General features: G+C 42.8%; 1 protein-coding gene across 1 annotated transcript; it reads right to left on the bottom strand.

Annotated features, from left to right (window-relative positions):
- Positions 1-15,081: 15,081 nt before the first annotated feature.
- Positions 15,082-24,029, bottom strand: LOC117506419 (odorant receptor 131-2-like). The gene is made up of 2 exons (XM_034165922.1): positions 23,880-24,029; positions 15,082-15,849 (listed from the first exon to the last, which is right to left on the bottom strand). The coding sequence occupies exons 1-2, from the start codon at positions 24,027-24,029 to the stop codon at positions 15,082-15,084; spliced, it is 918 nt and encodes a 305-aa protein (XP_034021813.1).
- Positions 24,030-25,385: the final 1,356 nt, after the last annotated feature.

Here is a 25,385-nt window from a genome sequence, read left to right as displayed (position 1 = left end):
GAAAAACGTTTCACCTGTGAAGCTGACAATGACCGATTTGATTCATGATGGCAACTCAACAGCTGTCATAACAGTGACAGGTGCCACTGAAGACATTTTAAAATTGAGATTCACAGGTATGCCTTTGCATGTGTCACTTTGTAAGCCATATTTGACAGAATGGCAAGAATTGGGACTGACAGTCATAACAGCTTTGTCAGCCACTGATTGGAGCAGAGTTGGACCACGAACGGAGTTCAGTCCATCAACTAAATTGTATAAAGTGCCAGTTAATGTCCCATTGGTGCTGACAGCCGGAACACACATTGATGTGTCCACTTCACAATCCTGAGTGTTTCAGTTGAGTCCTGAAGAGGATGATCTTCTCTCTTCTGTACCATCAGGATTGTGGACAACAGGTCCTTCAGACGTAGGACTGATAAAAAATGCACAACCTGTAGTTATAAGACCAAAAACAGAATACAGACCATGTGTAAGACAGTATCCATTGAAACCTGATGCAATTGAAGGAATCAGGCCAGTAATAGAGAATTTATTAACAGCAGGAGTAATAGTGCCATGTCCAGATTCACCATGTAACACACCCATATTTCCTGTAAAAAAGGCTCCGCCCTCAGTAGGGTGGAGAATGATTCAAGATCTGCAGGCAGTAAATGCTGCTGTGATTAAAAGAGCACCATGTGTTCCAGATCCACACACCTTGTTAAATTCGCTGAGACAAAATTCTAATAGTTTCTCAGTAATTGACATAAGTAATGCATTTTTCTCTGTGCCAGTACACCCAGATAGTAAATTCTGGTTTGCTTTTACCTTTAAAGGACAACGATATACATTCACCAGATTACCGCAGGGTTACGCAGAGAGTCCAACTATTTATTCTCAAGTCATGTCAGCATGTTTAGCCAATTTCGTTCCACCGGCAGATAGCCAACTATTGGTGTATGTTGATGACATTTTGATTGCCTCTGACACACGAGAAAACTGCATAACTGACACAGTAGCATTATTATGTTTCTTATTTGATAATGGCCACAAAGTGAGTAAAAACAAAGTTCAGTTGTGTAGGGGTAAAGTAAAATATTTAGGACATGAATTATCAGCCACTGGGCGCACGATCCTGTCTGACAGGAAGGAAGCAATTTTGCACGCTCCAAAACCACAAACCAAAAAGCAGATGATGTCATTTCTTGGACTGACTAATTACTGCAGGGCATGGATTCCCTGCTATGCAGAATTGACTAGTCCACTTTCTGATTTGATGTACAAGGATGATATTTCAATGTCAACTGTGTTGGAATGGAACAAAGATGCTGAGGAAGCTTTTGTAAAAGTAAAACAAACATTAGTGTCATCCACAGTTTTGGCACTACCAGATTATAGTAAACCATTCATTCAAACAGTTGATTGTAAGAATAAGTTCATGACTAGTGTTTTGGTTCAAATGTATGGCTCAAAATTGAGGCCAGTTGCCTACTGCTCATCTAAATTGGATGCAGTGGCAAGTGCTCTACCACCATGCGTACAAGCTGTTATTGCAGCCTCTATGGCTGTTCAAAGTAGCAGTAATGTTGTTCTATTCCATCAGTTGACACTGAAAGTTCCACATGCAGTTTCTGCACTTCTGTTGCAGACAAACATGAGCCTTTTGTCCCCAGCAAGACATCTTTCGTGTATGTCCTTGCTATTATCACAACCACATCTTACGGTAGAGCGCTGTACAACATTGAATCCATCCACATTGATACCTTTACCTGAGGATGGTGAGCCGCACAATTGTCTTGATGTAGCTACGGTCTGTACGAAAGCACGCCCAGACCTCCAGGACACACCCATCCCAAACAGTACAATTGTGTATGTGGATGGTTCTTCCACTAAAAATGCTTATGGACAAACACAATCTGGATATGCTGTTGTCACAAATTCAGAAGTATTGGATTCTGCTTCATTGCCATCGTCATTTTCAGCACAAGCAGCTGAATTAGTTGCTTTAACTGCAGCTTGCTATCTGTTTAAAGGTACGGCTGTATCAATTTATACAGACAGCCAGTACGCTTTCAGCACAGTGCATGTGTTTGCAAAACTGTGGGAAGAGCGTGGAATGGTGACATCATCTGGAAAGCCAGTGACTCATGCCACTCTCCTAACTGCACTACTGAAGGCTGTGAGATTGCCTAACCAAATTGCTATATGCAAATGTGCGGCTCACACCAAAGGCTCTGACAGTATTTCAAAAGGAAATGATTTTGCTGACAGAGCAGCAAAAGAGGCAGCAGCGGCTTCTTCTATTTTTGTTGTACAGGAAACCACTCCAGATTTGCATTTAGGTCATACACTGCTTGCTGACATGCAACAGCAGGCAACTGAAAGAGAAAAACAAATGTGGATAAACGTATGCAAATGATTTGTACGTATGACCACAAAAGAAACCCATATTGCCAAAAAATCTGTTTAAATGGGCAGCTATTATGAGCCATGGCGTGACGCATGTCTCATCAGGGGGTATGATATCGCAATTGCAATCTATTTTTTGTCTTTATGGGTTCGATGCATATGCAAAACAGCATTGTAGAGCATGCATGATATGTGCAAAACACAACTCACAAGGCAATTTGAGACCCCAAAGAGGCAAATTTCCAACACCACAATATCCCTTTCAAGTGATTCATATGGATTATATACAGCTGAGTAAACATGAAGGGAAGGAATTTTGTTTAGTCATAATTGATGCCTTCTCAAAATGGGTAGAATTGTTCCCTACAAAACATGCAGATGCACTTACAGTGGCTAAGGCATTGTGCAAAGACATCATTCCACGATTTGGAATACCAGAAACAGTCTATTCAGATAATGGAGCGCATTTTGTTAATACAATAGTGCAATACGTAGGAGAAGCGCTACAGGTCAATCTCAAAAATCATTGTGCTTATCATCCACACAGTGCAGGATTAGTGGAAAGGACAAAGGGCACAATAAAAATAAGATTAAGGAAATGTATAGAAGAGACAAAACGAACCTGGATTGAATGTTTGGACCTAGTAAAATTGTATATGAGAATAACACCAACACCATCAGGGTTAACACCATTTGAGATACTTTATGGACGACCATATCGTCTACCAATTTTGACATGGATACTAAAACAGCAGATGAGGAACAAACATTAGCAAATTTTATGAAAAAGACATTAACACAGAAAGAGATAACTTAAACACATTTACTGCCGAATAATTTTGATCTTCCACAGGACGGCCTTCCAGTAGTCTAGCCAGGAGACTGGGTGTTCATCAGAGTGATTAAGAGGAAGAACTGGTCCAGTCCTCGTTGGGAAGGTCCATACCAAGTGCTGTTAACAACACCAACTGCAGTAAAGATAGCGGAGAGATCAACGTGGATACATCACTGTAAGATACAGCGTGTGTTGGCTGCCTCCACAGTGTAAGGGGAAGTCTGGCTACAAAGGGAGTCTATTTAATTAGTAATAGATTGTCTCAATGCCAGTGAAGCAGGGAGATCCTTGCACTATTAGGTGAGGTGGTTAACAACACTGTATCCTAGCAATCATGACTGAACTACAGCAGACCCCGGAGCGGCGTGCTCAGCGCCGCCGCTGCCGGACTGTTGGTAGGGCAGCCGGTTGCGTTGTGATCTTAGTGTGTTTCGTGCTCCTCGGATTCCTGGCCTGGTGATTGACCCAAGAATTGCAGCTCACTGTGGACCGAGCCAGAGAACAACGCAAGCAACGTCAGAAGAGGTTTATTCATAATGTGAATGAGACAGATGGACACCCTCATATACCATACTAATATGTGGTACAGATATGTTCATTTATTGGCTATGGAATTACGTTACTAATTGTTATGTTTATTCGCAAATACCTATATCCTCAACACACCCAGCTCTGACGGCTAAACCGTACCCTGCTAGGGTGACAGAATGTCTTATCATACGGATGCATAATCAAACTGTATTTCGGGGGCAGCAGTTCTCAGCAAATCTGATAAGATTTAACACCACTTGCCTCAGTGCAACCACTTATATGATAGGGATTTCAACAGAGGACGTACAAGCGTGCCCAAGTGCTGCTCCATTGACTAGACTGAAGGGAAACGCAAAAATATCATCACGTTAAATTGTCATCACAACGGCCATTCCCAATTTGCTTTTACGGGACAGGGAATAAAACTGTAGGTAAAATTAAGAAACGTCTGTGTACCCAAACGTATGTTTTATCAAATAATTTAAGCCTAACCAAAACATAATATGTGGATGGTACTTATCTTCATCACATTGGACGGGGATGTAATTATACAGGCTCCTGTCCATGGGGAACGGATGAATCATGTGCTTATGTTAGTGTTTGCTACCACCTGTAAATGGTACTCCGGTGTATGATGACATCTATTGGCTTTGTGGTTCCAGACTGTACATGAGTCTCCCACCAAATTGGGGTGGTGTGTGTGCACCTACCCAGGTGACTGACCATACATATGTGGTAGTGCCAAGGACCTCCACAGAGAAGAATGGCAGCACCAGACGGAGGAGATCGATATACCCAGATGTGTTACCACATGATCACATGTGGGGCTCGGATGTACCAAAGGACCAAAAATTGTGGTCTGTAGGAGATAAAATAGCACATTCATTGTTCCCCTGGATAGGAGTGGGAAAAAAAAAATTTTCATTTATGATTGAAACACTGAATTATCGATTGGGTCTGTTCATGAATGTAACTGAAAAAATAGTAGCAGCTCAAAACACTGAAATAGATGCTTTACGTACCATGATGAACCTCTTAGTGAAAATCTCAAGAAAGAAGTGCTAAGTTAGGTGATAACTACTACTATATGTTTAACAGGCGATAAACAGGTGGGAAATGTTAAGGATTTTATATATATATATATATATATGTTATCACTGTTAAACATTTGGACCTTTGTCTTCTTTCTCATGAGAACGGTGTTGTGCTGTTTGCACTAACCCTGAGAATGTACGTGTTATTCAACCTTGTTTTAGCATGCTGGGGTCAATCTGAACTGGGAATGAAGAGCTGGATGTACTTATTATTATTATTATACAACTTGTTTTTGTAGCCGCTAACGACTGGGAGTGAAGCATGACGGGGTCAGTCATGAACTGGGAGTAATAGACCTGAAGGTTGTTTTGACTGTTGTGATGTGATGCTTAGCGTGAAGACCAGGACACTCCAGGCAGATGCACAACAGATGATAACTGCAACAGACGAACGAGATGTGCTGACCTCCGACGATAAGAGTAAAAGAAAGAAACTGTTTTTCCTTACAGCTGCACTTATTGACGTATGTGTTTATGTTACGGGAAGAAACTTGTCCCCCCCCCCCTTAGGACAAGTTTTATGATGTAATGAGGGCCTCTCTAATAAAAAGAGTGGGAGCACAGGCCAGACTTTAGTGTAGCCTTGGTGTACAGCCTGCCTGCACTCCGCGCGTGATTAATTTGACTTTCTGTCTCACTGGTGTTTCTTGACTCTGTTTGTCTTATCAAAGGTTTTAAGAATGTTTGGAGGAGAAAATACCCAACAATCATCAATGACTGTGGAAATTTAGATGTTCTCTTCAGGCAATCATCTTTATAAATCTCATTGGAACGGCACCAAACAAAAGTTCCAGCATCATCACCTTGCCCAATGCAGATTTGAGATTCATCACTGAATATCACTTTCATCCAGTCATCCACAGTCCATGATTGCTTTTCCTTAGCCCATTGTAACCTTGTTTATTCTGTTTTTCAAATTAAGAGCAAATTTTGATTTTAAAGGTTTTGCAAGCTTTCAATTTTTTCTTCACTCAATGGCAAAAGGTTTTTGTTAACTTCAAGTTTTCCTTGACTTTTTTTTTTGTCATTCAAGTTTTTATTAATTTTACTTTTTCAGACAACCAACATATTATAACAACCCAACAAAGTAAAATAAGTAAAATTTAAAAAACAAACAAACAAAAAAACATTCATTCATTCATCTTCAACCACTTTTCTGGGTTTGGGTCGCAGGGGCAACAGCTCCAGCAGGGGACCTCAGACTTCCCTTTCCTGTGCCACATTGACCACCTCTGACTGGGGGTCCTGAGGCGTTCCCATGCGAGTGTGGAGATATAATCTCGCCACCTAGTCCTGGGTCTTCCCCGAGGTCTCTTCCCAGATGGACATGCCTAGAACACCTCCCTTGGGAAGTGCCCAGGAGGCATCCTTACCAGATGCCCGAACCACCTCAGCTGGCTCCTTTCAATGAGAAGGAGCAACGACTCTACTCTGAGCTCCCCAGGAATGACCGAACTTCTCACTCTATCTCTAAGGGAGACACCAGCCACTCTCCTGAGGAACCCCATTTCGGCCACTTGCACCCGCGATGTAGTTCTTTCAGTCATGATTCAACCCTCATGACCATAGGTGAGAGTAGGAACGAAGACTGAGCAGTAGATCGAGAGCTTCGCCTTTTGGGTCAGCTTCCTTTTCGTCACAACAGTATGGTAGAGCGAATGCAGTACTGCCCCTGCTGCGCCAATTCTCCGGCCAGTCTCATGCTCCATCATCCCCTCACTCGTGAACAAGACCCCGAGGTACTTGAACTCCTTCACTTGGGGCAAGGCCGTATTCCCTACCCGGAATAGGCAATCCATCAGTTTCCTGCTGAGAAACATGGCCTCAGATTTAGAGGTGCTGATCCTCATCCCAGCCGCTTCACACTCGGCTGCAAACTGATCCAGTGAGTATTGGAGGTCACCGGCTGATGAAGCCAACATGACCACATCAACTGCAAAAAGTAGTGATGAGACCCTGAGCCGGAAACCCTCCTCCCCCACGACTATGCCTCGATATCCTGTCCATGAATATCACAAACAGGATTGGTGACAAGGTGCAGCCCTGGCGGAGGCCAACCTCCACCGGAAATGAGTCCGACTTACTGCCGAGCACCCGAACAAAGCTCTCGCTTTGCGAGTACAGAGATTAGATGGCCCTGAGAAAGGACCCCCTCTCTCCATACTCCCGCAGCACCTACCACAGTATCTCCCAGGGTACCCAATCATACGCCTTCTACAAGTCCACAAAACACATGTAGACTGGGTGGGTATACTCCCAGGCACCCTCCAGGATCCTTGTGAGAGTAAAGAGCTGGTCGGTTGTTACATGACCAGGATGAAACCCGCATTGTTCCTCTTCAATCAGAGGTTTGACTGTCGGCTGAACCCTCCTTTCCAGCACCCTGGAGTAGACTTTACCAGGGAGGCTGAGTAGTGTGATGTCCCTGTAGTTGGCACACACTGTCTGGTCCCCCTTTTTAAATATGGGGATCACCACCCTAGTTTGCCACTCCTTAGGCACTGTCCCAGACCTCAATGCAATGTTGAAGAAACGTCTCATCCAAGACAATCCCTCCACACCTAGAGCCTTCAGCATTTCTGGACGAATCTCATCAACCCCCGGGGCCTTGCCACTGTGGAGTTGTTTTAATACCTCAGTGACTTCCACCAGGGTAATTGAGGAAAATCCTCCATCAGCTTCCAGCTCTGCCCCTACTATAGAGGTCTGATGCAGGAGTTCCTCAGTGTTCCTTCCAGTGCCGGATTAGATCCTCAGTTGAGGTCAACAGAGTCCCATCCTTGCTGTAGACAGCTTGGATGGTTCCCTGTTTTCCCCTCTTGAGGTGCCTCACGGTCTGCCAGAAGCACCTTGGTGCCAACCGAAAGTCCTTCTCCATGGTTGCTCCGAACTCCTCCCACACGTGCTGCTTTGCCTCCTCCACAGCAGAGACTGCTGCCCTTTGGGCCTGTCGGTACCTTGCAACTGCCTCTGGAATCCTCTGAGACAACATATCCCAGAAGGACTCCTTCTTCAGTCAGACGGCTTCCCTGACCACCGATGTCCACCATGGTGTTCGAGGGTTGCCACCCCTTGAGGCACCTAAGACCTTCAGGCCACAGCTCCCCGCTGCAGCTTCAGCAATGGAAGCTTTGAACATTGCCCATTCTGGTTTAATGCTCCCCCAACCTCCACAGGAATGCTAGAGTAGCTCTGCCAGAGGTGTGAGTTGAAGATCTGTCAGACAGTGGGCTTCTTCAGATATTCCGAGTTCACCCGCACAATCCGTTTGGGCTTACCAGGTCTGTCCAAAGTCCTCCCCTATACCCTCTGATCCAACTCATCACCAAATGGTGATCAGTTGACAGCTCTGGCCCTATCTTCACCCGAGTGTCCAGAACATGCAGCCTCCAATCAGATGATACGATCACAAAATCGATCATTGATCTTTAGCCTAGGGTTCTCTGGTACCATGTACACTTATGAGCATCCTTATGTTCGAACATGGTGTTCACTATGGACAGTCCGTGACTAGCACAGAAGTCCAATAACAAACGACCATTCAGGTTCAGATCAGGGAGGCCGTTCCTCCCATTCACACCTCTCCAGGTGTCTGTCATTGCCCATGTGTGCATTGAAGTCCCCCAGCAGAACAATGGAATCCCCCACCGGAGCCCAATACAGGACTCCATTCAGGGACTCCAAGAAGGCCAAATACTCCAATATGCTGTTTGGTGCTTACGCACAAACAACAGTCAGAGTTTTCCCTCCGCTACCCAAAGATGCAGGGAGGTGACCCTCTCATCTACTGGAGTAAACTCCAACATAGCGGTGCTCAGCCAGGCACTCATGAGCCCCGGGCTTCCTCTGGGCCAGGTCACATTTCCTCTACCTCGTTCTATCATCCTGTCTTGTGAACCATTCTTAGTCTGGTCTCTCGCCTGAGACCAATTTGCCAAGGGAGACCCTACCAGGAGCACAAAGGCTCCAGACAACACAGCTCTCAGGTTCATAGCGGCACACAAACCTCTCCACCATGATATGGTGACGGTTCCTGTAGATGAAAATAAAAAACAACAACAACAAAAAAAAACAATACGTAATGTGTAAAATAATCAATGACACAATCAAGGTATTTTGATGATAGCAGAGTCTTGTTCTTTAAGGAATGACATAAAATATATCCACATTTTGCTGGTTTTATCATGGACCTTATGTATTTTGGAGATGAACACCTCATAGGCTGCAGTCTCTTACATTAGTGTTAACCAGTCCTCAAGTTTAGGCCTATGGGGGCTCTTCCAAATCCATAGGATTGATCTGGTGGCCACTGTAAATGCAGCCATCAATAATTCGAACAGTTCTTTCGTAGATGAAGGGGGCAGGAAGGACTTATCTCCCAATTTTGATACTGCTGGGATAGTTATCCCAGTCCATTTTTCCAGGTTCTTAATGACCTCTGTCCAAAATAAAAAGACCAGTAGACATTCCCATAGACAGTGAAGGTACGTTCCTATATCTATGCCACATTTCCAACAAACATTACTTTGAAGTAGTCCCATTTTGAACAGCTTTGATGGTGTAAAATAATATCAATTTATCACTTTGTAATGGATAAACTTGCTTCTGGCATCTCGAGTTGCCCAGCCTATATTTGAAATTATATTACTCCACCTTTCTTTGCTAATTTCAATTTGTAAATCCCTTTGCCAGACTAATCTTAAGTCATTACAAAGTGCACCTTGAGTACCCAAAAGTGTCTTATAAAACACTGATGCAGTTTGCTGAGTACCTGGCCTATTCAACCAATCCTGTAATGTACTCTTTCTGTATCTGATTTAAACCAAACACTGAGCCCACGCTACTCCTAATCTGTAAATATTTCCAGAAGTCCCCTTTATCAACCAAATTAAATGTTTCTCCTATCATGTTAAATGACATAAAGTTATCCTCTCTATCAGGGCTGTGAAATGAAAATTGTGAAATCCGAGGAAAATTTGCAGGGGGTCTTGGGGGGGGGGGGGTACAGCTCCGCAGGAGCCGGGGTCTAGGGCCCTGTGGGACCCCAGAATTACATTTTTATCTAATGATACTTTTTCAGCATCTCCTGGAAGAACAAATCTCAAAATTAGTGGATATTTACGAGTAAATGATCCTGTATTCAGCCTTTTATTTGACCTGTCAATGATGATGTTGAAATAACAGAATATGACTTGGAAGTAGGACCTGGAATGATTTTCCTTTTAATTGTAAACCAAATTATGCATTAACTCAGAACAATTAAACTATATGAAATTTATGAAGACTGAAATTACAGCATTTCAAAAACCACCGCTAAAGCTTGTAGGATATTTGGAAAATCATGGTAAAATATCAATAACATACATTATAGTAAAAAGTCACTTATATTCTTGTGTAAATTCATGCAGCCTAAATCCAATCAAAGCCACAATGTCTTTTTTACAATGAAAGAAAGTCTAGATTAGTGAAAAAAGTCACATAATCTTGTCTAAAATCCTGTTTGAACAGCAGAATGTTTATTTTCCAGGGAGAGAAAAAAAGAGGGCACAGTTCACTTTTCCCATTTCTTTTATCTTTCAGGTGTGTTGATGAAGCCATCGACAATTCCACGGATTCTTGTCCTTATAAGACTTTTTCAAACAGTCTTTCTCACCATCTTCTCTCGGTGCGACGTCGGTCCGTGACACAGACATCCTGCACAAATCTTCTTTTAAAAACTTGAAAGCTCTAAAAGTTTGGGATGTCCACATGCTAAGTTTAGCTTAAGCGTCACATAGGAGCCACACAGCGTCACTGCAGCAACCAACCAGTCTTGCTTTACGACAGCTGTCGTAACAGCTACGCTTTGAGTGGCATTTTTCCTCCGTGAAACTCCGCGGATTCGAGGAAACTGATTTGTATCTGTAACACACAGATCAGTGTCCGCGGACTTATAAAACTTACACGATGTCATAAAAAAGAGAACGCTTTGCGATAAGCATTTTAAAAACTTAGTGATGTTCACGATCATTACCCCCCATGATGAAATCCGCGTAGTTTTCACAGCCCTGCTCTATATAGATGTTCTGTTTTGTGCACCCCTTATTCAAGCCATTTCTGCCACAGAAAGGGAGATTTTTCCAATACGCACTGAAGGACTATTCCATACCAAAGAATAGATCTGTTTGTATGGAGAGATTTGTAATATTTTATGTGTCTTTGCCCATGCCCACTGTGAGTGCTGTATGATTGGGTTCTGTTGTATTTAATTTGTAGATTTTTGGGAAAGCCATTGAATAATATTAAATGAGGCAACAATTTCCTTTTCAAGTTTAATCCACTATACTTCCGGTTGCTCATTTTTCCAATGATTAGATAATTTATTCATTTCAAATGCAAAATTATATAATTCCAGGTCCGGAAGAACTAGACCTCCACATTCTCTCAAAGCTGTGCATTTTGTTATTCCAATTCTTGCTTTTTTTTTTACCATTCCAAAGAAAATCTCTAATTAATAAATTATATCATTTAAAAAAGATGTTACCTATTGTTATTGGTATCATCATTGATACATAATTAAATTGATGAGCAACCAACATTTTAACAGTGTTAATTTTACCCCACAGAGTAAAATTCAATGATTTCCAATTACCTAAATTAAGTTTCAGTTTTTGTAATAATGGCTCTATATTTATTGAAATTATGTTAGTCAGTTCTGAGCCTAATCTAATTCCCAGATACTTCATTCTGACTGGAACCCACCTAAAGTGGAAATGAGAAAGAAGAGGCTAGAGACATCCCTTTGACACTGGCATAACTTTGGACTTTTGCCCATTTATTTTATAGCTATTTTTGATAGCTCTGAAAATTTGTCAGTTGTGCATAAAACCTTTGGAACTGAAGAGGAAGGGTCTCTTATGAAGAGCAAAACATCAGCATACAGAAACATTTTATGCTCTTCTGAGCCATGGATTACTCCCCTGATGCCTTTATAATTTCTAACTGCGGCCGCTAAAGGTTTTAAAAATAATATGAATAATAGGGGACTCAGAGGATCCCCTTGCTTTGTCCCCCTCCTTAATTTAAAGAATGGTGATACCAATCCATTTGTTAAAACTGCCGCCCTTGGGTCAGAATAATTAGCACTCACCCATCTAGTTAATCACCCATCTAGTTAATCCCTCACCAAACCCAAATTCTTTAAGAGTATATTTAAGAAAGCTCTATTCTACTGTCAAAGGCTTTATGGGCATCCAATGATGAATCTGCTATTGGAGTGCTGTTATTTCTACTCGCCCACATAAGATGTAGGAGCCTTCTGACATTGTCAGATGAAGTTCTTCCCTTCACAAAGCCCACTTGAGCTGAGTGAATCACGCTTGGCAATATTTTTTCCATTCTAAGAGCAATAACCTTAGTCAGTATTTTGCAATCCACATTAATCAAACTCACTGGCCTGAAACTACCTGGATCCGTAGGATCTTTATGCTTTTTGTAAATAACAGAAATCAAAGCCTCATTAAAAGTGTCTGGCATCTTTCCCAATGAAAAAGACTCTTGATAAACCTCAGTTAGAACAGGAGCCAGTCTGTCCATTAACTTTTTATAGTATTCTGATGGAAACCCATCTAATCCAGGTGATTTTCCTACTTTCGTTAGGGATATGGCCTTTCTCACCTCTTCCACTGTTATAGAACTGTCTAAACCATTCTGCTGATCTTCTGTCAATCTTGTCAAATTAAATTTAGAAAAGAATTTGTCACACCTCTGTTTATCATGTACTACCTCTGACTCATAAAGTTTCTTATAAAATGTCATGTTTATGTCACTAGTACTGGTCTTAAGTACCCCGGTCTCATCTTTAATAGCCGTTTTGTATAACTAGCCTCTTTCTTTTTAAGCTGCCTGGCTAACAGCCTACATGTTTTCTCTCCACTCTCATAAAAATTACTGTTTAGTCTAAATAGGGCATATTCAACTTTTTATCATATCTGTAATTTTATCTGTTTATCTGTAATTTTAGGTCGCAAACATGTTTCAATGTATCGTCTGAATAATGCGCTGATAGCTTCCTCTCAGTTCCTTAAGTTCTGTTTCCAATGTTATTATCTTTTTTGAATGTTCCCTTTTTTGTCTGCTGGCGTAAGCATTAATCAGCCCTCTCATAAGCTTTTGATGCCTCCCAAACTGTTCCAGTCTTTTCTGTTGAGCCTATATTAATTGTGAAAAAACTATCCAACTCATCTTCCAGCACCTTAAGAAATTCAGGGCTTTGCAACAAAGATGCATTTAATTGGTTTGGTGGTTTATTGACCTCCGGTACAAAAAAGGAAGAAAGAAAAAATAAAAATCTGTGGGGACCCAAAAGCCACATTACTGCAGTTCCTCTGCCGTTTCCTCCTCCTCGTTGTTACTTAAGAAGGACATAGTCTGGCGATAGTCAGTAAACTTCACCCATTTACCCTTCCATGTGAAGCGTAACTCTGCTGTATAAGCCAGGGTAAAATGCACATCCAGCTCGTGCAACTTCCTTCTGACGTCCGTGAACTTTTTCCTCTTTTCCGCCGTTTCCCTGGTCATATCAGGGAAAAATGACAGCTTGCAGCCTTTCCAGATGATACTCTCTTTCCTTTTATACTTCTCCCTTGCAACGGTGAGCACCCATTCTCATTCCAAGTACCTCAGAAACCTGATGATTATTGGTTTGGTGGTTCATTGACCTCCAGTATCGGCACGGGTGTGCGGTGCAGCTGCAGTAACTGTATCGGGTCAAGCTCAACACCACGTGTTTCGGCAATTATACTTCGCACACACTCCTCCATCTTTCCATTCCCCATCCTCTCTTTCAACCCAATCAGGCATAAATTTTGGCGTCTATCTTGATTAGCTGCATTCTTTACTGCCTGATGGAGTTCCTCGCATCTATTTGTGCTTTTATTTGCTGATTGGCGACACTTCTTGTTATCGTCTTCAGCTCAGAAATGCGTTGCTCAGCCTCCTCCAGTCTCAGCAGGACTCCGTCCACATCACCACGTAGCTCCACATTAGCCTGCTTCACTTCGCTCACATCACTTTGTAGAGTTGTCAGAACCTTACCAACTCCAGCCATTTCTTCCATAGCTTTCTGTAGAGACTGTTGTATTTCCATTAACACACTGGCGTCCGCAGTTTGGCTAGCGGGCCTCGGATTACCCGCCACACTGCTAGCAACCACACTTTGTTTAGCCGCTGGTGTCCTGGTCATCATTGTTCACTCCAAAACAAATACCACTCCACCCGATAACATTTGGAGTCAGCCAGTAACAACCATTTGTTACTGAGAAGCAAATTTTGATAGCGAAATAAAGTAAACTCGAGGGCCTCAATCGGGAGAGCTCTTCCAAGCGTCCATCTTGCTCGGTGAACCCACGTGACCCCCCCCCCCCCAGTCCTAAGCCTTTTTAAATTTTTACAAAGACATTTGTAAAAATTGATTTTTCCACAATTTTTGGAAGCCATAGAAGCATTATTGTGAGAGCAAACCCTGAAAGAAGTCCTCCTCCCTGGTTGGCTCTGGTAAATCAAACAGCTACCTGAAGCATGGACTGCCAACTCCCACGTTTGGTTCTTCTGGAAAAAGAAATGTCAGGCATGCCTGTCGTCACCTCGGAGTCCCAGCGGCTATGAGGTGACACAGGTAATCAAAGGAGGCCAGCCTTTGTGTCTGATTTAACAGGTGCACGCCCAGGCCGTGGGTCCGAGTCTGAACACAGTATGAAAAAAAATAAACGGTCAGACTTTTAATCAAGGAAATGACTCCGGTCCCACTTTCCTCAAATCAGTGAGTGTCAGCGCTGAAGTTTAATTTGTACCTCTGTTACTGTGCATGTCCAGACTGCTCAGGGTTTTTAATGGAAATACATTGCGATTGGACGGGACAGTTTATCCTATATGAGTGAAAATCCATTGTACAAAATCAGTTATATACGGTGTTTATTACATGGAAAACAATGCAAAAACATTTGCATTTTTTGGTCCGATGACTGCAAATATCTAGTTTATATGATGACGGTTTAGGTAAGTTTTACTGTACATGGGACTGAGCAATAAATTTATCTCGCAAAACTTTGACGATGATGTCAGCTTCCATCCCACACGGCTGACTTTATTAGTGTTATGGTTAGGGTTTATTATTTAGTCACTCTGCTGTCTCTTCTATTGCCACTTTTAACCCAGAGTGTGACAGTCAGTTTTACACTCCTTCAGTGTTGTTTACTGTATGTTCCCTTTACACAATAATTGCTTTCTGAGGTACTTCCTGAAGGTATTGTCTCTGACGCCGTAGATTATTGGACTGATGGATCGTGGCAAAATCTGCACAATAATGTAACAAGCAAAGAGGGAGTCTGTGTAATTCTCAGGGAACCATTCTTTCAAAGCAGGTGTTAACAGTGGAGTTACATATGCACCCATACACAGCAGCAGCTGGAAACCGTGGAGGAGGATTGTGTTCATGGCTTTCTTTGCACCTTCTTTAGCAGACTTTGCAGTGAACACAATCATGAAGTAAGTGTAAGCAATAGTCAAACATACAACAATTAGATACGCTATGTAGGTAAAGTCCCTCTTCCTGATCAAGTGAGGATTCATGAAGATGGTCTCTCTGACACAGAACACTTGGGATTTAAAAAAGTTCAGAGGCTCAGTGGCCAACGTAAAGAAGAGATCAGGTAGAACAGAACACACACTTACAAACCAGATGAGACCAATCAGCATTCGTGTTCTCCTGACCGTACAAATCTGAGAGTGACGAAGGGGGAGGCAGACAGCGATGTAGCACTCCACCGCCATGCAAGCCAGATTCAAAGGAGTGTTTTCAGTGGTGAAGAGTGCAATCAGCATTAATACGCAACAGATGGATACATTTATTTTGTAGATGATGTAGCTGAGGAGGAAGAGGAGGACTGTCAGCGTCAGTTGGATCATGTCGTTGACCACCAGGTGGATGAAAAGAATGTACCGAGGGTTCATGAAGAAAATCTGCAGGGTGGAATCAAAAAACAAGCAAAGGAAGAAAATGTGATAGAAATGGGAGAGTCCTCAGAATCACATCCATAGAACAGTGATAAAATTGTTGCATTGTAAATGATCAAAGTAGCACTGTTGGTAATGAATGATTCATATCTCCAGTTGGTATTTTCACTATATACTATGAATCCTTTAAGTTCCTTAAGTCTGTGTGGTTCCATCAGGTACATCTTTGCAAAATATATGCTTGGCAGGACACTGTGACAAAATGCCCCCAACCTCTGAAGCATCTACTTCTGAGCAGGGAATCATGAACAAGGTGGACAACTTGTTCTCTAGGTCCATTTTTCCTTCTAGTATGCTTGAGAGGTTGAGGGGAGTGAGCAGATGGTTAATGGAGTCCTAGAGGTCGTTGAAGACTGTCCAAGGTTTGGAACCGGACGATAAAATCCATCACCCAGCATGACCCCTTATGGACAGCAGGCCTCCAAGGCAAAGGACCACCCCCCCTCCCCCCTCAAACACTCATTGGAGGCCGTCACAAAAGATCTTGGTTGATCCACAGAGGACGGAACCCCAGTGTCACTCAGCGACAGCTAGGGCTCCACGGTATGACCTAAAATTCATATTGCGGTATAAATTTAATCCTTTCACGATAATGGTATATATCGCGATATAAACTTGAGTGTAAAAATTATAATGTGTTTCTGAATAGGTCCCAGCAAAGGTAAATTGATCAAAATAAATAAATAAAAATGACAACAAAAAATAAAAATGGATATAATGTAATTTTGAAAACATTTATTGTGCAGATCTCAAAACTACTGGTATAATTTTCCGGAAGGTACATCTAAAATGCAAGCCTCGATTTGATGAAGTTTCATTTCTTGAACACTAGATGGCACACCCGCTCTGAATACATAAAGCGCTTTCAGGACGGTCACTTCCTCATTCACAAAACTCAACATGAAACCACTAAAACATTTTATAAAAAATACTTAATTTACTTATATTTGAAGTCAGTCTGAGTAAATTGACATTCCCTGGCTGATTTTGTCTTTCTAATCTGTTGTCGTTGCAAATTTGGCTGCTTCCGGTTTTGTTCGGGGTCACCACAGTGGATACAGCCAGATCCGCAGTGGTAATTGACACAAGTTTTACGCCGCATGCCCGTCCTGATGCAACTCCAGTTTTACCTGGAGAAACACACACAGCCGCTGGTGTTCCAAAGAGGTCCCCCATCCAAGTACTAACCAGATCCTGTTCTACTTAGCTTCTGAGATCTGACGGGATCAAGCTGACACAAAGTAGACCAGCTGCTTTGTCTTTCTAATCTGGTTTAATAAAACCCCCTTGTTATTTAATGTGGGGCTTTCTCAAATGTTTGATTCAGGTCGTGACGGAGCGTCCGCCTCTCCCCAGTGCATTGGCTGAAATAAATAAACAATGGCTTTACAAATATCAGCAACAGAAGGTGTCTCACAAATGTCCATGAACAGCAGTGAGAGTCAGTCACCTCAGCTCTTAACACTCCTCTCCGCCGCAGCAAACTGATTCTCACACACACACACACACACACACACACACACACACACACACACACACACACACACACACACACACACACACACACACACACACACACACACAGCCGCTTCACAGAGGAGTTTTCCTGGATTGCAAGACTCCGTGGCCTGTGTAGGCTCTGTTGTCCAGGTGGTTTCCATAGTAGAGAAGCTTGAATCTTCGACTGGACTGGGTTGCTTGACGTGAGGACATTTCGCTTCAAATCGCAGAAGCTTCCTCAGCTACAATTCTTGCTCTGGTAGTCTGACTTCTGTCTTGACTCTTGTAGAGAAGAATAAACAGAAGCCACAAAAGCTGGAGTTTTAAACCTAACCAGACCCCTCCTACCGAGAGGCAGACTGCTATAGGCTAGTGACTAAACAATAGCTCTAATTAGCAACTATTGTGCTCTAGTTAGCACCCTCCTAATGATAGGGCAGCTGTCCCGCCTAATGATGGGATGGATGCCTTTCCTGATGGCTCCCTTGACGACTCTCCTGATGACGTGAATGACTCATTACCATGAACAAAAGACTGAAACTGCTTTGACCTGAGTACCCCATTGTAAACAGGGAACAAAGCGTGTCTCAGACCCCCTCCCCGGTTAAGGCTGGGTTTCAACTGTTTCATCACATAGAATGCCTCCTTGACCCCTCTCTCAAACCATTTCTTCTCTCTGGCTAAGATTTTAACTTCCTTGCCCTCAAATGTGTGGTTAGTCTCTTTAAGGTGGAGATGAACTGCAGACTGAGGTCCACTGGAACCCTCTCTGCAGTGCTGGTATAGCCTTTTGTGTAAAGGTTGCTTAGTCTCACCTATGTAGTGTTCGTTACAGTTTTCAGGAAAACTGTACAGAGAGGTGCCTCAGGACTTTGTGTACTGGTGGCAGGGAAACCGCCTCCAGATCAATGCAGGGAAAACGAAAGAGCTGGTAGTGGATTTCCACAGGAACAGGTGCGCTCCACTGACACAGTGAAGATCCAGGGAACAGATATTGAGATTGCGGACTCTTACAAGTACCTGGGTGTTTACCTAAACAATAAACTGGACTGGTCAAACAACACTACTGCACTTTACAAGAAAGGCCAAAGCAGACTACCTACTGAGGTCACTCAGGTCCTTTGGAGTGCAGGGGGCACTCCTGAGGACCTTCTTTGACTCTATAATGGCATCATCCATTTTTTACAGAGTGTTCTGCTGGAGCAGCAGTATCAGAAGTGCTGAGGGGAGGAGACTTGACAAAGTGATTAGGAAGGCCAGCTCTGTCCCCTGGACTCAGTGTAGAAGGTGGGAGGAAGGAGGATGATGGCTAAGCTGTCATCCTTGCTGGAGAAGGCTTCCCACCCCATGCATGACACCCTGACTGTACTGGAAAGCTCCTTCGGTGATGGGCTGCTCCACCCCAAGTATGTGAAGGAGCGATACCGTAAATCCTTCCCTCCTGCTACTATCAGACTCCACAACCAGCACTGTTCCCAGTAGACCACTCAGTCCGCTCATTTCATTAATATCGCTATAGTAACAATTTTTTATCCATTTGCAATAATACCACACATTCTGTGCAGTATACTCAAGAGATACTCAAGTGATGTTGTACACGAGTGTACATCACTTGAATGCTCGTGCAATATTATGAAATATTCTTTCTGCTTGTATATAGTGTGATCTCTTCTACTGTATATATTGTTATTCCGCACAGAACTTGAATTCCTTATTTTGGTAAGTATTTTTCCTTTACCTTATTTTTGCATACTTACACTGTTCTTCTGTGACTGTCCCTGTGCTGCTGTAACATCGTAAATTTCCCTGTCGCGGGACTATAAAAGGATGATCTTATCTTGTCTCATCTTACACATTTACAACAATTTTAACATTCAAAAATGATAAACAGTGTTTAACTACTATGAATCATTTAACAGGCTTGCTGTCTAGTATTGGTCGTCTAGTAGTGGCCGGCGATCACCTTAGTATCCTGTTTTTCTTGTTGTTTAATGCTGGAAAATTATACTGTATTTCTTGTCTTTCTGATGCCTGATTGTTTTTTTTCTGTCTGTTGAAGGTGCAGCTCCATCCAGAGATGGGTGTGATATTTGTGCTGGAGACCCTCCTGTCATGTGCACCAACAGCATTTTCTGTATGTTCATTTTGTGAATTGATCTGTAATTTATGTTTTGTAGCATGGCCCAAGCAGAGGGTCACCCCTTTGAGTCTGTTCTGCTTGAGGTTTCTTCTTCAGAGGGAGTTTTTTCTTACCACTGTTGCTCTGGGGCTTAGTAAGGTTAGACCTTACTTGTGTGAAGCGCCTTGAGGCAATTCTGTTGTGATTTGGCGCTATATAAATGAAAATAAATTGAAATTGAAAAATAGTATTAAGATGTGAAATTTAAACTTTAATAAATTGAAATTGAAAAATAGTATTAAGATGTGAGATTTTAAACTTTAATCAGCCTCGTAAGAGTAAAATATGTTTTAGGCAAGTTCATATGTGACGCAGAGAAGACACGCACATCCAAAACACATAAAAGGCATGCTGGATCAAGAAGAATATACCAAAAACAAAAACATCCGCACTGCCACAGCGGTCCCATGCAAAAAGCTTTCTTAATGAAAAAATGTGACGTTTCTGGCAAACTACCCTTCCTCAGAAGTTCATATGTGAAACAGAAGAGAGAACCCGCTACACACGGTGCAGCTACGTGTTGATCTTGTGCACTGAACATGGGCTTGACTGCTAACATACTTAGTGCTTTCTAATTTACCCAAACATCACAACTGAGTTGTCATAAAACTCTCTACGTGTTACTATGTTACTTCAGACATGTTAGCTGTATTAGCGATCATACCAATGTATCATCAATGTAATAGAGTATAATTCATTGGTGTTTCCTAATCAAGAGCGTTTAGTGGAATGAGGAAAACACAGTCTATTGCCCTGGTACATGGGCGGAGACAAAAGCAATTGATTTAACATTATCGCGCTCAGAACACTTAGTAGATCATAGATAAACACCACTAATTCTTAATCTGAATACAGAATTAATTAATTATGTATATTAAACACTCTTGCATTTTAGCCATCTATTTTTTATCATAGAACTCATATTTTTAAGTAACAGTATTGCATATCATAAACATTATGTTGAGAAAACAATGGGAATCCCAGAACACTCAACTGACGTGGGACAGACAAAAGGTGAAACTGAATGGTGGTTACTGGAAATAAGTTGGGTGAAAGTTCGAGTCTGGTAAGTCATGGTTCAGAGCACATGATGATCTAGCGAACCAGCTAGAAATGCCTGACATGCATGACAGAACAAGATGGGAGGGACTTATGGGAGGAGATTGGTTCACCAGTATAGTCCCTTGCTACTGATGAGTCTGGAATTCTTAACGGACACATCTGGACAAAAGGTGCCTGCCTCTCCACAATATATTACTGTGGCTTTCAGTTGTCCAGGTGGTTTCCATAGTAGAGAAGCTTGAATCTTCAACAGGACTGGGTTGCTTGACGCGTGGACGTTTCGCTTCTAATCGCAGAAGCTTCCACAGCTAAAATTCTTGCTCTGGTAGTCTGACTTCTGTCTTGATGCTTGTAGAGAATATTCAAGCTTCTCTGCTATCTCCACAATATAGTTCACCCTTCAATATCTCAGAGAGACTGAACAAAAGGCATCCAGTAGGATTCTTGTGCTTCTGAGCTGTTACCACTTTTAGGTTGATGGCATAATCTGCCACTGATCGCATACACTGGTGGTGGTTGGGAATGGCCCTGAAAGCATCCCATTCGTGATCACTCCAGACAGATTCTTTCTTGAACCTCCTGGAAAAATCTAAGCACAAGGAGCAGACTGACATTCCCTGTTGATAAGAGATTGGCAAAGCATATATTTTCCAGTAGACCAGTATACAGACTAATAGTATTTCTTTCCAAAATTAAACTCTTGGCTGTCATTTGATAATATAGAGTAAGTACAGAGTTGTGATTGACCTGCATGGGTTTTTCAGTGGCAGATGCTAACATCAATATTTAGGGACCAGGTCAGCCAAGAGCTGCTATTAAGAGCTATTTTTTTATTAAGAGCAGAAAAAAACTCTACTCAGCTTTGAAAGATACAAATATAGGGCCCCGTCATACTTAATACAGATGAGCAGGAGCCAAGCCGAATCAGGCGAAATGTCCAATAAATAAATAGATAAATAAATAAAAATTTGTGCCACATCTGCGAGGGAAAAAGAATTGCGGAGAACAATCATCCAAATACCCAGACTGCACTTCGACCCGCCCAACTGATTTGTCCACACGTGGCGGGCGCATGTATAAACCCTGGCCTGTTCTTAACCGGCAGGGTGCCAGTGACAGCTATGTGTCATGCTTTATGGAACAAGGTCTGTAGAAAATGCTTGAAACCTTCTATGATGTCTACGTCAAACATGGTCTTCACATCAACCCGAAGAAGGTTCAGATCCTGTACTAGCCTCCACCCAACATGTTCAATCCAAAGCTCCCTTCTGTAAACTGCACGGACAGGTCCTGGAGAATGTGACCCACTTTCCATACCTGAGCAGCCATGTGTCATCACATGCTGAGATAGATGATAGGATCAACCACAAATTAAAGAGTGCAGGAACTGCCTTCGGCAAGTTACGCAACAATGTTTTCAACAACAGAGACCTTCAACATGAGACAAAACTCGTCTATAAAGCCATCACCATGCCAACCCTGCTGCACAGATCTGAGACCTGGACCATGTACCAGTGCTACCTGAAGACCCTCAAGCAATTCCACCAACTTTGCCTGAGGAGTATCCTCTGCATCAAGTGGGAAGACTACTGTGCCGATGTCAGCATCCTGGCTGAAGCAAAGCTACAGAACATTGAGTGTGCAATCATCAAGAACCAGCTTCGGTGGGTGAGTCACCTCTTTAGGATGGATGACAGCTGACTTCCCAGGCAGATCTCTGCTCCCAGCTGAATGAAGGAAAACGGTTCAGAGAAGGGCAGAAGAAATGCTACAAGGACCTCCTGAACCACATCCTCAAGTACTCCATCGATTGGAAGACCTGGGAAGAACACATGAAGGAATGTGCCAGCTGGCAAGTGATGATCAACATTGGAGTGGAAGTCTTAAAAAATAAAATGCAAACAAACAATACAGAGGAGAAGATGAGAAAGAGGAAGGAGAGAGAGCAAGATCCTGACCAGCAGAAGCTTCCCACAGCAACCATGTGTTAGAAACAATGCACATCCAGACTGGGCCTGTTCAGTCATCTCCGTGTCCACCATCCTGTTTGGGAATTGATCAGGAGACAATCTTCCTCATCACCGAGGGATAGTCAACACAACTGTTTTCATATGGTCATTTATTTCTTATTGTTGTTTATTTATCCATCCGTCCATCCATCCATTTTCTTCCGCTTCATCCGGAGTCGGGTCCCGAGGGCAGCAGCTCAAGCAAAGCCGCCTAGACCTCCCGATCCACACACACCTCCCCCAGCTCCTCCGGGGAAACCCCAAGGCGTTCCCAAGCCAGCCGAGAGATGTAGTCCCTCCAGCGTGTCCTGGGTCTTCCCCGGGGCCTCCTCCCAATGGGACATGCCCGGAACACCTCTCCAGCGAGGCGTCCAGGGGGCATTCGGAAAAGATGCCCGAGCCACCTCAACTGACTCCTTTCGATGTGGAGGAGCAGCGGCTCGACTCCGAGCTCCTCCCGAGTGACAGAGCTCCTCAACCTATCTCTAAGGGAGCGCCCAGCCACCCTGCGGAGGAAACTCATCTCGGCCGCTTGTACTCGCAATCTCGTTCTTTCGGTCATGAGCCAAATCTCATGACCATAGGTGAGGATCGGAACATAGATCGATCAGTAAATCGAGAGCTTTGCTCCCCTACTCAGCTCTCTCTTCACCACAACGGTCCGATACAGCGACCGCATCACTGCAGATGCTGCACCGATCCATCTATCGATCTCACGCTCCATCTGTCCCTCACTCCTGAACAAGACCCCGAGATACTTAAACTCCTCCACTTGAGGCAAGGACACTCCACCGACCTGAAGAGGGCAAAGCACCTTTTTCCGGTTGAGAACCATGGCCTCGGATTTGGAGGTGCTGATTTTCATCCCGGATGCTTCACACTCGACTGCAAACCACCCCAGTGCGTGCTGAAGGTCCTGATTTGATGAAGCCAACAGAACCACATCGTCGGCAAACAGCAGAGACGAGATTCTGTGGTTCACAAACCAGACCCCCTCTACACCCTGGCTGCGACTATAAATTCTGTCCATAAAAATAATGAACAGAACCGGTGACAAAGGGCAGCCCTGGCGGAGGCCAACGTGCACTGGAAACAGGTTTGACTTACGTTTATTTATCATTACGATAAAAAATACCACAAAGCATTGTGATAGAATTTTCAGTTTAATTAGTAACATTTCCCCAGAATAGCCAACATTAGCATCACTAACATTGAAAATACCAAACCTGGTGTTTTCGGAAGGTGTGAATGAGATTTGCATTGATGTAGATGATGGAGATTGCCAGAATCACAACAGTCACATTTTTGGCTACAGCTTTGACAAAAGAATCCCGGTACGATGTAACCACGGTGATGTTGGCAGATGACGTGTTCATTTCTTCAAAGTCTAATAAAATAGAAAACACAAGATTCTAAGGTGAAAACAATTGACAAACTGCTCACCCAACTTCACAAAAAACAGCTTTCATCCATGAGCTGTTATTACACGCAATGCTGCACAAACTTGAAACACTTGAACATCAGTCATACATCACTTCTTTGCAATACACTGGTTGACTGTGCAATGCATCACAGTAAGTCTGTTGAACTTCATTTAATTTTTAATTCAGCCTCTTTATTTTTGTACTAAGTTGGAGAGCTGCTTCATAAATTCTGTTTCTGAGAACAGGTTATTCTGTTCTAACATCTACAACCCCAATTCACTGAAGTTGGGACATTGTGTAAACTGTAAATAAAAACAATACAATGATTTGCAAATCCTCTTCAACCTATATTCAATTGAATACACCACAAAGACAATATATTTAATGTTCAACCCAATAGACTTTGTTGTTTTTGTGCAAATATTTGCTCATTTTTGATGCCTGCAACACATTTCAAAAAAGTTGGGACGGGGCAACAAAAGACTGGGAAAGTTGATGAATGCTCAAAGAACACCTAATTGTAAACAGGTGAGTGTCATGCTTGGGTATAAAAGGAGCCGTTCACAAGCAAAGATGGGGCGTGGATCACCACTTTGTGAACAACTGCATGAAAAAATGGTCCAACATTGGTTTCTCAACATTCAATTGCAAGGAATTTAGGGATTCCATCAGCTGCAGTCCATAATATAATCATAAGATTCAAAGAATCTGGAGAACTTACTACACGTAAGCGGCAAGGCCAAAAACCAACAATGAATGCCCGTGACCTTCGATCCCTCAGGCGGCACTGCATTAAAAACCGACATCATTGTGAAAAGGATCTTACTGCGTGGGCTCAGGAACACACTCAAAAAACCATTGTCAGTTACAGTTCATCGCTACACTTACATGTACAAGTTAAAACTCTACCATGCAAAGTGAAAGCCATACATCAACAACCTCCAGAAACACCTCCGCCTTCTGTGGGCCTGAGCTCATTTGAAATGGACAGACGCAAAGTGGAAAAGTGTGCTGTGGTCTGATGAGTCCATGTTTCAAATTGTTTTTGGAAATCATTGACGTTGTGTCCTCCAGACAAAAGAGGACAAAGACCATCCAGATTGTTACCAGCGCAAAGTTCAAAAGCCAGCATCTGTGATGGTATGGGGTAAACATACCACTGTCCCAGCTTTTTTGAAACGTGTTGCAGGCATCCATTTCAACATGAGCAAATATTTGCACAAAAACAATACAGTTTATCAGTTTGAACATTAAATATCTTGTCTTTGTGGTGTATTCAATTGAATATAGGTTGAAGAGGATTTGCAA

This window comes from Thalassophryne amazonica, chromosome 3, assembly GCF_902500255.1.
Source record: "Thalassophryne amazonica chromosome 3, fThaAma1.1, whole genome shotgun sequence".
In the NCBI taxonomy this organism is placed as follows: domain Eukaryota; kingdom Metazoa; phylum Chordata; class Actinopteri; order Batrachoidiformes; family Batrachoididae; genus Thalassophryne; species Thalassophryne amazonica.
This window is presented reverse-complemented; position numbering and strand designations above follow the sequence as displayed.